Below are 14,830 nucleotides of genomic sequence, written 5' to 3'. Positions count from 1 at the left end.
AATTAAATTCCCACCACCCTTATGATAACGCGCCACAGTAGAAATAAATCGACATCGCCAGTGTGTGTCCCACACAGACGATAGAATAATTGGAAAATAATTTGTAATAAGCAGTTGGGTAATGGTAATCATGTATCAATGATCAATAACTTGTTTTTTTTTCGTGAGTGTCTGTGTATATTATATTCACCATTCATTATCATATTTTTAATAATGTGTATATAATGTCATAATCGACAATAATTTTATGTTTGTTTGTTTTATCGTTAACCTCTACTTTAATTATTATTACCATGATCATTAATTCATAGTTCATCATGTTGAATTTTTTTTTTAACATTTCCCTTATCCCTCCTTCATCTCTCTTTTTATCCTTTCCTGTTTTCTTTTTATTTTTTCATTTTCAGTGAAATTATTTATTTTTTTTTACTTTCCTTCCTTCGTTCTGAAATCGTCTTACTCCATACATATCTCGTTTGTGTTTTTTTTCTTATATTTTTCAATTTTTTTCATCATTTTCATTTTTTCCAGAGATAATGCGTTGGCGGATTGTACGTAGTTACCAAAACGTATGAGGACAGAACACTCGATTTGAGATTTATCATTCCACATGATTTGTTAATCTTTTTTTCTATTAATACAGTTACATTACGAATAATCAGTCCATTCATTATTTAAAAAAGGAAATATTATTTATGAAAATAAACCAGAGGCAGTTGGTTGCCTTGAATTCAAGGGGGGAATTAGATTGAATCAGAATGTTCTCAAATCCTCGTTTAGGTAATTGCGTAGTTGATTTACTGGGAAAAATAATGAAAAAAAAGGTTTCGCATTAAATTAATGGGCTGACGAGCGAGCGTAAAGGACTTGTATAAAGTTTCAACAATCGTTTCACCCTCGTAAAACTTCATCGATGTAATTTTCCATTTTCATTGGTTTTTAGTTTGCCTCTGTTTTTTAATTTTAAAATTTACATTCTACAATTTGTAAAGCTCACTGGGGGCACGATCTTACCAATACAAAGCTAAACGTTACAAGTATACGAGGTCATTTATTACAGTAATTAATTTTCTTTATTTATCATTAGGTTTTTTTTTATCTTTACCGACGTAACGTTTATTACCTTACCACTCACTAAATCATGATAGCGTTTTTTTTATTCGTTAATTGTTTTTCCTCTCCATTGGGCAACTCACAGTGATCACAGAATAAGCTGAAATTGTCCAGTTGTTATTCAGTTTGAATGTTTTTCGCGATCGCAGCCTCGTTGAAGAGAAAAAATAACACTGGACCTCTGTGATATCCATGAGCCACTTGATCCGTCTATAAAAAATCTCGCCCCCCCCCTCCCACTTTAAACTGTTGATCCTAAAAAATCCCACGCACTGTTATTTTTATTTCATGCAAGCGAATCGGTACTGTTAGAAAAAATAAGCCCTCCCTCTCACGGTTTAATGTCCCTGCTCGAAGCACTCTTATCCCCATGCGGATTCCCTCTGGAGGTTCCTGCGAGTGTGCGTATCAGCAATATTTTATTGTTCCTAGTCATTGTGTAAATGTCATCGTGTTGTTGACTGTGTCACATATGCCTCGAGCACACATGTATTTGTTACTCCCCTTGTCCCTTAACATTCATCTACAGTAATTTAGAATTTTCGAGTGTTGAGTGTTTCTTTCAATTTAATTGGCTGTCGATTTATAATTGGCGTACATCTCATTATTAGCTTATGCGATAACTGTTTTGCAGAGAATGAATAAATGATGGGATAAAGTGCAAAATATATGCGGAAAACTGTTCGAGGGAGAGAGCAAAGTCTCAGGGGCTAAAAAATTCGATTGACAAAAATACGGCAAAAGGGTAAGGTAAAAAACACAATCAAAAATTGTAGGCAAATGAACAAAAAAATTCACAGTGAACGATTGAAAGAGATGACATTGACGGCGTAAACTGTTTTACAAAAACGACAAAACAAAAAAATGATGCGTAGATAATAAACAATTAAAAAAAGGGGAAACGTATCATTTAGTTAATATAACCAGTCTTGAGTGAATTGGGCGAACGTTCGTGACGTACCCTCCCTAAAAATTTAATATATTAAACTTCTCCATTAAAGTATTAACTTTACTTAAACGTCAAGATTCATCTTATTAAATTTCACTTTGTTGACTTTTTCCTTCATTATTTTGATTTCACCTAATTCATTACGTATGTTTAGTTATGAATGTATCAACTAATTAAGTTACAATGGAAAAAATATAGTTAAACCAACAACGAACTAACTTAAACTTCATTTACACTGTATTCTGCATTTTTCATTAAAATTTAATTTATTAATTCTTTTTAATCTTTAACGCCATGACAACTTTTATATGCGTTTTACCATGATAACCCTTACGATAAAAATTCACGGATTGGTATTACGAATTAGTCAACGAGAGGGAATCTATCATTTTGATGGAGGGGAAAAATGAATAAAAATTCTTATCTGTTAAGTTTGAGTGAATTGTAACGTTATGCGAGGTGGAGATCTCATATAAATAAACAAAAAAACGATTCAACGAATAGACCTGGATGACTAATAACCTCAGGAAATTATTTAAAAGATTATCAACAACCCGGAACTTCTTCAACGATATCTACACGAATTAACAAAAAGAGTTGAGAATTTTCGCTTATTTTTTTCTGGGCTACCTAGTATATTATCATCTGAGTTTTATTCCGATAGTTAAAAAAATATTAATAATCGTTAAATTACCGTTTATTTGCATTTACAATTAGTTAAAGTCAATCAATAATTTTTCTAATGGATTTTTCATTAAATTTTGTTCATGCACTAAAATTTTCAAATTAAAATGAAAAACGTATTTACAAATTCATGGAAAAAAATATTTTTAAAAAGGGATAATTTACCTATCGTCAAATATCACTCGGCAGTTACAATTAAATTTACTTTTCGTTCGTCTGAGACTCGTTAGTAGAAAAAAATCAATATGATTTGTTCATTCTGCTACATATTGCAGCCCACATATTGCATTATTCCGTAAAATTGTCTTGTAAAATCATGCATCTATCAAAATTAAAAAAGATTTTAAATTTATAATGTCAATGTATCACGTCAATGATTAGTTTAAAAATATTCCTTCAGTTGTATGGTGTTTTTTACTCATTAAGTGTTTATGAATAATATAAGGACATAGTTGTAAGTTCATTATTCGCAGTCATTGTCTAGCACTAGTGGTTTCGGTGAATTCAATCTTCATCTTCGTTAATTAGTTTTCCATTTTGTTTCACTCGTACTGCCTATTATATTACAATTACAGGTAAGATGAGATGGACAGCCTTAGATAAAAAGAAACATTAACGCAATTCCCTATGATTCTCTCCACCCCTGGTACACCCATTACTTCCTTCACTCATTAAATAATGCATCTCGGTATTCGAATAATTTCCTTAATTGTCCTTAAAGTCACGTCTTTTATTTAAACCTCTTCCCCTTCTCCTACTCACTTTTTTAATCAACTTTAGCCTCTTATTTATCTGAATAATCAACAATGCATTCCATTCGCTTACTTATAGTGTTTCTTTTTAACCGTATTATGCGTGTAAGACTGTGTTTTCATCAATTAATGTATTTATGTAAATGTATAATTATTAATTTTCTCAGTAATATCCGCGTTACCATCATCACGTACCCACCCGGCGTTCGTTAAATTTTCTCATTTCTCTCGTTAAATTTTCCTTAGCACAAAGACAAAAGGGTTATTTGATTGAGCTCCCTTTGTATTCCTTAATTACTCGTTAATTGTAAGATGTCTTGATCCCAGAATTGTATTTTTTTTTATCTTATCCCTCTTTATCGAGCCGCGTCACTTCTCGTTGAACATGACAACCTCAATAATTTTCCTAAGTTAATGAGATAGAGGAGAATAACTGCAAGAAGAGATAAATTACCGCTGCGATCGCTATTTCCTCGTTAAATGAATAAATTCAATTTATTTCCCCCTGCAGATTTTTCCCCTCGCCTGCTGACAAAATGTAAAAAAAAAAAGATTTTTCGTCACTATACGTGCGGTAAAGAAAGTCACATAACGCGGCCCGGCAATAATTCGTTCAAGTATTTTAAATGGAGAGCCGTCGTTTTCTGAAATATATTCATTTACAGGTTCTATGGTAAACCCTACAGAGTAAATATAATTAAGCCATATATTTAATCAGGTAGACTTTTCAGATCAGTGCCCCCTCCTCCCTCTTTCACTCCCTTTCCCACGAAAAAAAATACCACACCTTATTTAATTTTAGCTGTTGTTAATGCATCGTAAGCTATTCAATCTCACCCGCCCTCGAGACATCTAGTAATTTTCATCGTCAACTTATTTAACAATTTTTCATCAGTGAAAAATCATACAAATCCCCTCACCACAAAATTTAAATTTATATCAATGATGAACTCAGTCTCTCCAGGCTAAAATTTATAGTTATTAATACAGCAAAAATCTTACAGTCGTCAGTTATTTATCATTAAAAATTGCGCATTTACCAAATGTTAACTAAGATTAGTATCTCAAATTCATCCATTAACGTTCTTAATTTTTTGTATTCTTTACTATTTCTCATTTATTGTTAGTGTTCCCGATATTGGAGTTGTTTGTCGATGATTATGAAATAAAGAGATGCTACAAAACAAGTCAGAAGACAATCGAAATAGTTCAGATCCAGTGAACAATAACTTTCAGACAAACAGGAATTATAAATTAAACAATTGAAAATCATTGAGGCTAGATCCTACATTATAATTTGTAAGGAATATTGAATTTGATACATCGCGTTCCATTAAGTTTTTATATTTTCGCTCTAATGCTTATGCTATTGACGAAGAGAAAACTAATTTTAACGTGAAGAAATACAACAGAATAAATATAATCGAAGAGAATTAAGGATATAAATGGAAATGTACAGTAATTAGTCTTGAGAGCAGAAATTTGAGGGACTGTTGACGCAGAGGGCTTGAAATAATCAAGACCCCTTGAATTTTAATTACAATCAAAAAATGTTATTCATTTATTCTACTTTACCCTTTATTTATACTTTAAGTTGGCACGGTGTGTTTAAATTAATACGAGTTTAAATGCGTTACAAGGGCGGTTTTAATTAGTATTGACAGTCCACAGACCGTGCAAAAGTCTACTCTCAAAATTATGACGGACTAATTAAGAATTAACGGTAGGAAAAATCTAGACTGAAAAGGGGGCGGGGCGGGTAGCCAAAAACTATATAAGCTAGTTACCGCTGTCAATGATTTGACACAATGTTCAACGCGACAATGATTCTATTTTTAAACTTTAACCATTAAATCTATGTTTCCTTCATTCATTGTTTCATTTTTAAATTTAATTAGATTTATGACCAGCCAGTGAACGTGTTTCTTTAGCTATCGAGTTGTTTTTACCTAATTTAATAATTGGATTTCATTCATGTCTCATAAGTTTCACTTCCTTTACTCGATAATCTAACTATAATTAATTAGTTACATAAAATAAGTGGAAGGGGTTGTTTTTTTGAGATGTCTCGAAGGCGCTGGCCTACAGATGCGCCTTCAAAATTCATTATGTGGAAATCATAATAACTTGTTTTCATAAATTTTATTTTTTTATTTAAAAAATCCATTAATAATTGAATGGTGTCTATTGTTGTTAAAACGTTGGTGAACGAGTGTAGAATTAAATTTGTCCACAAATCTCAAATGATAAAAGGAAATATATGCAGTATCCACCTCGTTCACCCCCGTGCCATATTTATTTTCATCACTCCACTATTATACGTTTCCTTTATTAATTAAAAAATGTTCCTTTACGCTCGCTTGGTCTTTATTTTTCATTAAAAAATCTCTAATGTCGCCCGGACCACAATGTCACCCTAACACTGCTTATTTCATATCTCCCATCATTCCCAGTGCCATCTAAAGAGCCCACTTGCAGCATGGGATGTCTCCACAATGATTAAAGTTTCAAACAGAAAAAAAGTGTCCATTAAAATTTTATTAAGCCCCTACAAACCCAACCCCGTGTGATTTTCGCAACATATTCAACATGATAGAGGACATTGCCAATAAAATAATCAAACAATCGGGCATTCAATTGATAAATGCAATGTGAAATGCCGCTGAAGAATTGATCTATCCAATGAATAATCATACAATTCCCTGATAATAAATTTCAAATAAATGATAAAAATATGGACAACCCATGCCAACAAGATGAAGCTATTTAGTGCATATCTCTCAACATCCGGAATTGATTAAAATGGTCATGAGGTGGGCCACTCTTTGTAATCAAAGCCTTGCTGACCAGGTTTTGGAGCGCTGGCAGCATACCCACCTTGGTTGCTATCAGCACCCTGATAGGAACGTTGTTGGTAGTTTGTATCAGCAAAGCTACCAGTATACCCAGTGTATCCAGTATAGTCGGAAGTTTTAGCTGAACTGCTGCTTGATCCTGGCGCACCAGAGCCTGTCGTTTGCCTTGAATACATATCACCTGGAAAACCATCCCACCATCTAATACTGATCTTCACCCCTTACATTTATTATTCAAACACCTACACAACTAAACTAACAAAACATGACTCGAAACGATTCAATTAATTTCGTCCATTCGTGATACTGACGACCCATTAAACTGATGAAATGTGTGAAGCCTAATTATTCTAGATGCTAGTAAACAAGTGAATTACAGGCACAAGCGAACAATAATATTCAACTTGACAAATATTGAGACATTAATTTAGCTCATTTTTTTTTTCTTATACCATTCTGCTTTATTTGACGAACGGGACGAGGAATATAGAGATGAGAGGAATTAGAATAGGAGTGCACTAGCCTACTCTACATTCTATTGTAAATTAAAAATCGTTGCCCTTCGCCAATGGACTGAAATACTCGAGGAATTGTCTATTATTAATGATTCACATACCAAATGGATATACTCAATGCGGCGATTTTGTATTAATTCTTGACTCAGGACAAAATGCAGTTGCTACTCAACAATTTCATTATCCAATGTCTCAAAAACTACATTTCATGTTTGGAACAGTGATGGATAAAACCCAGCAGTGTACGTAGGCTCGTAATTATTAGAAAGAAAATACTATGGATGGCAAGCGTGACATCAACAAATGTACATAGAAATCATAATTCATACTACATGAAGTACTTTGAAGGCAGTCTTTGAGGTATGAGTGACACGAGTATATCGTGAATGAAAGTATTTGAGAGTTACTCGGAGTGAGCCGGTAATCGACTCGGAGTAACTCTCTAGGAGTCACTAGTTTTATTAACTCATTTAAGTTAGATTCTGGAGACGCTTGTTAGATTTTGTGTCCGCAGGAAGTCATGCCTGTTCAGATTTTAACTGGAGAGTAGTGAAAAATGGTGAGTGATAGAAGGCATAGCCCAGGTAACAGACGAGGTGTCTGGGTTATTTTTTTCAATGAGATGACAAAGTGACATTTGTGTTAAGGAATTGTGCACGTGGAAATTCCCTGGGTCGAGTGTTAATAGGTTTTTACGACTAAATTTCAACATTACTCGCTTATATTCATCTACCTGACATTGTCATGAGAGACATACGTGGCTGAATGTCTTTGACCGTAACATTAAACCTAGATTCGTTATTGAAATTTAATTAAGCCGACGAGATTCGAATTTCCGCCTGAAAACCATCCTTATTCAACATTATTAACGAAGAACACTCAACAGAATTCATCCGCAAAGAACTCATCAGCTTCTTCCGGAAGATCACTTCCATTAAAGTTATTCAGGCTGATTTGAAATTGCGTCATCGCTATCGCAATTTTGTGTCGAAAATTTCCGTTGATTTATTCAATCACAGTTCGAGTTGATTGGAAATACGAGTGGATTATTGAACGTACGTCTCGGTTTAGCGTAAACTTCTCATATCCACTCAAATATTTCATACAAGTTTTCGCCGCAAAATAAAATTCCGTTTCTCTTCTTAAAAAATTCTACGATATCATCCGATAATTAATTATGTCAGCAATGAATACACTTCCATCCCAATCAATGTCAGGTACCCCTCCACATGTTGAAACTTATTCATATCAAGTGTAGCAATGATTCCGCGAAGATGATATAAATGTAAAATATTAGTTGGTGTCATAGTGTTACGTGATATGAGGTAAACGAGTGAGTGGGCAGGGGGGGTTCTGGGGTGAGGTGGGGCTTTTCGAATGTGTATTCATGATGGTAACAGTCATCACGACAAGACGATGAGCATAGTGATAACAAAAATGGTAATGAAGAGTAAATAAGTGAAAATTAAGGTGAAAAAAAGATTAATGAAAGAAGAAATTTGACTTTTGAGCTTTTGTGAAGACTCACCCTGCGGGCCAGAGGGGTTCGAGTTGGAGTTGGGCTGCGAGGAGTTGGGCTGAGGGGGCTGGGGTGGGGGTTGGGTTCCGTGCGGTGGGCCATTTTGTGGCATGTTCCAGGAGTTCCAGGAACCACCCGGACCACCCCCCGCAGCCCCGCCAGTACCAGCGGTGGGCCCATAACCCCCTGAAGCGGCCGCCGCCGGCCCACCTGCGATCATTAACCACAAAAAACACGTGTCACCGAATCCGTAAACAGTCTCATTACACTTGTTTCGGACGCGTGATTTTCGTTCTTGTTTTTCTTCATCTGTTCTTATATACAATTAGAATTTCTTTTACGTACTCGGTAGAAATTTCCATCACCTTACATTGAGAAAAAACAATGATGTTTTCGAAGAAATATTATTAAAAATTGGAAACTCTCAGTGATGCAATTGAATTTTGACAAATTTTGATACTTAAAATTCACAATTTTATGAGAACATCAATGTAAACTTGAATATAAGTTCAGTTGTTCCATAAAAATTGATCGAATTATAGAGAATTCAGTGTATTTTGGTACTGAATATTCATGTCTTGAATGGAAAATAAAATGCGTTAAGAACTCCCATTTCCTCCGAAATATCATCTCTTTTCTAACAGTGTATCAGTATGGAGGAACGAGTTTGAGTGAGAAATCACAGCAAGTCGATCGCACCGGCAGAGAGAGATCGTGAGACAATTTTTCATCGAGGTTATTTGAAAGACGTGACAATTGTGTCTGGGACACTGAAAGAAAACTCATCCGGGAGAACCTGACGCCTTCAAACTTGACATTACACTGACAAAATAAAAGTCATCCTACTGTATTTTCTTTCCTATTTGTCACATGAAAGATTGACGGACCAACCGGAGGCCCATCACCTTCCAAAAATACTCAGAATCGAAATAAACTCTTTATTCTATAATTATCGGTTTCCCTTCCTTTGTCAATGTCATACCACTAAACCTGTCCAAGCGGGATGGAAAGTTGGATAGGATCGGGAATAATGTCGTCTTAATTTTTAACGTTGAGAAAACCCTTATTTAAAAAATACAATTTTAAATTCTTTCATTGCGACGGAGGCAATCGAAAAGGAAGGAGTTGGAGGATCTACATCAATGATGAAGTTAATCAAACAAATTATTCCCATCTGAAGAAAAACAAATCTAAAGTTTTCCCCCCTCCTCTCTCACGCTCTCTCCCTCCGTTGAATTCACCCACGAAAATGTTTCTCGAAAGCACAAAAACCAGCAAAAAAAAATAACATAAATTTAATCCAGAGAAATATTTTCATGAGGTAAAAGCAGTCGATTGACAATAGATCATCGGCTGGATCAACTGCCTCTGTCGCGAAAGTTTATCAGAATGGATGATGAACGCGAAAAAACAACATAAATCTCAATGATTTTATCGATTAATTTTGTCGCCACAAGGACTCACCATAGCTCCCGTATCCCTGAGTAGCAGCTGCTGGTTGAACGCTGTAGTTATTGCCCCACTGATGAGGTGGTGGTGGAGGGATCTGCTGCTGCTGAGGTGGCCCAGGTGGTGCACCCCAGCCTTGAGCGTTGTATTGAGCGCTGTATCCAGCATAACCACCAGTCTGAGGACTGGTACCCCATCCCTGGTATTGTTGCATCATATTTCCAGGTGGTCCCATTGGTCCACCCATCATTGGTCCACCCATCTGACCATTTGGTCCACCCATCGGGCCCATATTACCAGCCATGCCCATCGGTGGTCCACCCTGCTGTGGTGGACCCCACTGACCTTGATGACTGTCATTCATCTTGCTGGACGAGTCACGTGGTTCAGCACGCTTTATCTCAACCTGAAATCAAGAGATTTGGAGGTCGAGGCATGAGAAATCCACTGACTATAAACAGTATGGTTTTATGGTTTCTATCGTTGAGAATATTCAAGTTTCAATTTGTTTACGTTTATTTTTGTGATATTTAAATGAATTAGATATGACAGTCGCATGAAAAACATTACACAACAACCTAATTTTAATTCAAATTCTTGGCTTGTATGTTGATTTGACACTGTGTCATTATTAATTCTATTAAAAAAATTTTTTTGTCAATATAAATAAAAAAATCCCAAAAATTGAAATCTTAAGAAAACTACCACGTAAAAAAACTGCTGAAACATTGAAATTTCCTATCGACTTACAATTCATAAATGTGATGAAAAAATTAATGATAATTGTTAGGTTTCGGCTCAACCACTTCATTACTACAATTAACTATTTCATCATTAACCTATTGCTACTGTCCATTTATATGTTTGCTACTTAAGCACTTGTAATTCCATTGAATCTTCAGTGAAGTCTGAAATTTCATTTCTTGCCTTGAATCGAATCCACGTTCACTTTCCTGAAACTTACGGCTAAACTGTCCACCATGGAATTTCAATTTTTCATAACTATACAGTACCAATTTAACAAATGATTTAACGCATCAAATGAAATGAAATTTGCCGTATGCAGCATGAAAAGAAAAATCTAAAGTCCCACTTGAATATCCTCAAACCTGTCAAGGCTGTTCACTTATATTGGAAATCGCTGATATCGCCCTTCTAATCTAATGTGCACGGTTAATATAACAAGATGTATAATTTCTCTTCATTACACTAGACTTAATACTGTATGCTAATTTTACTACGATAATTATCGATTTATTTATAGGCTATTTGCACTGGGAAAATGAGGTAAAAATGATTGGATTTTCATTTTTTTTTGTTTTTATAAATAACGATTATCTACTAACTATAACAACGAATATGTTTTTCTGGTAAAGTGTGGTTTTCTTTTGAGGATAATACTGTACCTGTTTGCCTGCAAGATTGACGAAATGCTCTGATACACATCGGTCCACAGCGTCTTCATCTTCGAAGCTGAGAAATCCAAATCCTGTTGTCCAAACGTGACACAATTTTTTTTAGCAAGAAAATGAACCATTTTTGGTACATTTTTCTCCATGTATGCATTATTTAATTTATTTAACTCATTCTCTTTGTAGTTATTATTTATCGAGGCTCAATGTACTCGCATACGTCACATACGTTACGTGAAATAATAATTTTTTTTTGCATATCAATTGATGAGTGGAAATGTCGAATATTTCAGATAAATCGATTAGCAAATTAGTGAGAACGTGTTATTTCACCTGTTGTAATTCGGTCGAGTTGACAAGTATGTAAGTGGGTTGATTATATTGATAAATGGAGCAGTCTTGTAAGTTGAGTGATATTAGAAAAATAATGGCGGTTCTCCGAGTGCCTTAAAAGGTAGCTTAGTCAACTTAAGCTATTTGTGGTACACCTTACAGTAGCACAGCCTTAAGTTACACTTAACAGAGATACTTAGAGTAAATTCCACATAATTGGATAACAAGTGTAACGTAATGTAACGTATTCACCGAAACAATTATTTTATTTAAAAAAAAAAACATGTGGTACTAGAGTAACTTTAAATTTAGCACTTCTTAATAGAGCTTAATTTTAAGTTGAAGTTTACTAATTTAATTTATGCATAAAGGAGAAAATGTGATGATGTAAACAAAAATTGTGGTAGTGGGGGGGGGATTGCTCTCACCTCTGGATTTCTTTTTCTCCTGGTCGTACATTATAACAACTTCCATGACCTTGCCGAAGCGGGCGAAAAATTGTCGAAGGTCAGTCTCGGTTACGTTGCTGGGCAGGCCACCGAGAAAGACTTTTGGAAAGCCACCGCTGCGTTTTGGCTTCTGCAGGGTGCGTGGATTGCATGGTTTGGGATCAATCTAATGGATCAAAATATTTAATTAATTGCGGATTTTTTTATGGAGGAAAAGGATGAGCATTAGAATGTTTCTAAAAAATTGTAGCACGCAAAAATTCCAAAGTCCCCACTTGAATGTCCTTAAATCCCGCCAACTCTCATTAAAAATTACTACTATCGTTCGTCTAATCTGGTTGTAATAAAATACTCTTCATTTTCCTGCGAGGATTGTTCTGGAGATTAATTCAGAATACATAAAAATGTGATGAAAATTTCATCACGATCTAAATAAATTTCATCATTCTTACCGTGCGACCGTCTAATTGATGTGGTCCGTTCTGAAGAACAAGTCCCACATTAGCTGGATCACTGAACGTAACAAAGCCGAATCCGCGGCTTCGTCCAGACTCAGAGTTCTTCATCACGACACAGTCAATAACTTCGCCATAACGGCTGAAGTAACGCTGTAAATTTTCTTGCGTTGTCTCCCAGGATAAGCCGCCAACAAATAATTTTCTGTAAATCAGTGAATAACAGTGTCATAAGCGTTGGTTGAACAGCCTTACGACTCTACTCCCCAGTATTAAGGAGTGATAAATATTGAGAGGCGCGATAAACTGATGGATTTTCAGTCTATTTCAAGACGCCACAAATATTATACGGGAGAATTATCGGATCGAAATTTATCGAACAAAATACGATGATACATCAGTCGGAAGATGAGTCATCGTAATAAACGAAGGGACTCGCGGCGAAGAAAAACTTCTGCAACGGCAGTACATTACATGATTGTTCATTGACACTATAGGATTTATCAATTTCCATCATTAATTGATCTATCGATTCATGAACCGTTCATTCTCGCGATCGTTTACCCAGAGTAATCTCTTCAAGGCATATTTCAATCATCAATAACTGGAGATCGATAGAGTAAAGTTGGGATTTTTTCTTTATTTTTAAGGGTTTTTCTTAGGCTTTAAAACTACGCCTCATTTTTTTAATCGCATCATTCAGTCTGGTGCTATTGATGATTAAAAAAAAATTCTGATCATTCCAGAATGTTTTCCTCCGGACAGGTGGAGGGAGTACAACGGTTACTTCTGCAGAACTAATTATGGCTTTATAAAATTAATGACTCATAAACATTTGGAAAATTTTTAAAAGCAGTCATTTTGCCGCACCCTCAGAATAATTGTCATTCAGCCTCGTGCCGGAGTCGCCTACCCCGATTATTTCCAATATTTAATCACTGATCCTACGAATAAGATAAAGTTCGTATCGCCTTCATCAAAGCGACAAAGGCATAAAAAAATTATCTAAAATTAATATCAGAGAAAGTGAACGTCAGTCACGCTGGCGTATGACAATCCAAAAATCATCGATCATCGGAATTTACTGGGGGTAACCTCAGTTCAGACCAGAACCTACTTGTCGATACCAGAGTTCAAAGAATTCTGTAGACAAAACTATAAAGAAAGTAATTTGTCGAATAAAAATAAATTGTCCTAAATCCCGACTGTTCTCACTATTTCTCAAAGCGTTTCCATAAGAAGCATCAGGGGTGAGAGGGGATGAAGCTGAGGATGGAAAGCCAACAGCGACTGCCGGCACAATGCTACACTTTCACCGTTCTTTAAAAAAAAAATTTCCAAACACAAGAATTCTCCAATGGAAAATGAAAATATATTGGGGCATAAAAACTAAAGTGAATTTTTTTCCATAAAATACCAGACTATTAGCCGTGCGTGAGCCGGCGTTGAACTGTTCTGGGATTGTGTGAAAAAAAAGCACGCTTCGTCGAGGAGCAAAAAAAAATCCCGGTTGCTCCGTCTCGAATTTCGTGCGAAAGGGGCACAAACAAACGTCCGCCATTGATGTAAATGTTACGCATCTGCGGAGTTGAAGGTGGAAAAACATTTTTCGTCGCATTTATTCGAGCAAATTCCACCGCATAAAAACCCAAGCGACATTTCAAGCCTCCATCATTGCCCCTCACCTCCACCCCATGCCTTAGAGCAGTATTGCAAACCCATGTACCACGATGACGATTGAGCGAGAGGAAAAAAAAATTGCTGATGCTATTTTACCACTGGTTAACCACCATTTTCAATCATTATTTGTATGCCAAACACTCACCCCTTTTCGTCGTCGTCCATTTCGACTTTCACTCTCATAATATTTCACTTATAACTACGTGAATTGTTGTTACTTTAGCGGGCGCGTGTGGAATATGGCACGATGCTTTAGCGCGGACGAGGGTAATGGCTTCCCACAAATGAAACAACCAACGATGAAACTCGAGCGACTTCGGGTTATAGCCGGGGAATGTAAACGTAACCGATGCTATGCGCGTCACTTCCCGTGCTCAGTTCACGCATTTCTCGACTGCCGAAGTCAAATCAGATGTTGCGCGCGCACAACAGGGGCGGACATTTCATGGAGGAACCCTGGGGTACATTTATTCTTTAAAAATCGTAAGAACTGATTTATTGCTATCAATTGGGGAACCAAAATTTATCAAAATGACGATTTAAATTTATTTAACAAATATATGTTACGTTTATAGGGCTGTCATGACTTGAAAAAACAGAATAAATAATTTATTTCTCGTTCAGACAACGACCGAATCGATACAGCATTGCTGTAGAGACAATAT

At 35.7% G+C, this 14,830-nt stretch overlaps 1 protein-coding gene across 11 annotated transcripts in view; it reads right to left on the bottom strand.

Annotated features, from left to right (window-relative positions):
* The window catches only part of LOC135163575 (heterogeneous nuclear ribonucleoprotein 27C), a 220,735-nt gene that overhangs the window by 178,043 nt on the left and 27,862 nt on the right, over window positions 1–14,830 (bottom strand). For 6 of the 11 annotated variants that reach the window (XR_010299144.1, XR_010299145.1, XR_010299146.1 and 3 more), the window contains exons 1-5: window positions 14,311–14,502; window positions 12,483–12,690; window positions 12,010–12,196; window positions 11,243–11,325; window positions 9,852–10,242 (exon numbers count right to left, since the gene is read on the bottom strand). Coding sequence is in view for 8 of the 11 variants with exons in the window: in XM_064123128.1 (XP_063979198.1) it covers window positions 9,852–10,242; window positions 11,243–11,325; window positions 12,010–12,196; window positions 12,483–12,690; window positions 14,311–14,348 (907 nt within the window). In the remaining 3 variants the exon portion in view is untranslated. Of the gene's footprint in view, window positions 1–6,375; window positions 6,535–8,396; window positions 8,598–9,851; window positions 10,243–11,242; window positions 11,326–12,009; window positions 12,197–12,482; window positions 12,691–14,310; window positions 14,503–14,830 lie in introns of those variants that run through there. The other 5 variants (XM_064123133.1, XM_064123135.1, XM_064123132.1 and 2 more) reach the window with 3 other exon arrangements.

Source organism: Diachasmimorpha longicaudata, chromosome 6 (genome assembly GCF_034640455.1).
Source record: "Diachasmimorpha longicaudata isolate KC_UGA_2023 chromosome 6, iyDiaLong2, whole genome shotgun sequence".
NCBI classification, from domain to species: domain Eukaryota; kingdom Metazoa; phylum Arthropoda; class Insecta; order Hymenoptera; family Braconidae; genus Diachasmimorpha; species Diachasmimorpha longicaudata.
The sequence above is the reverse complement of the archived record's forward strand: the minus strand, read 5'-3'. Positions and strand labels throughout refer to the sequence as shown.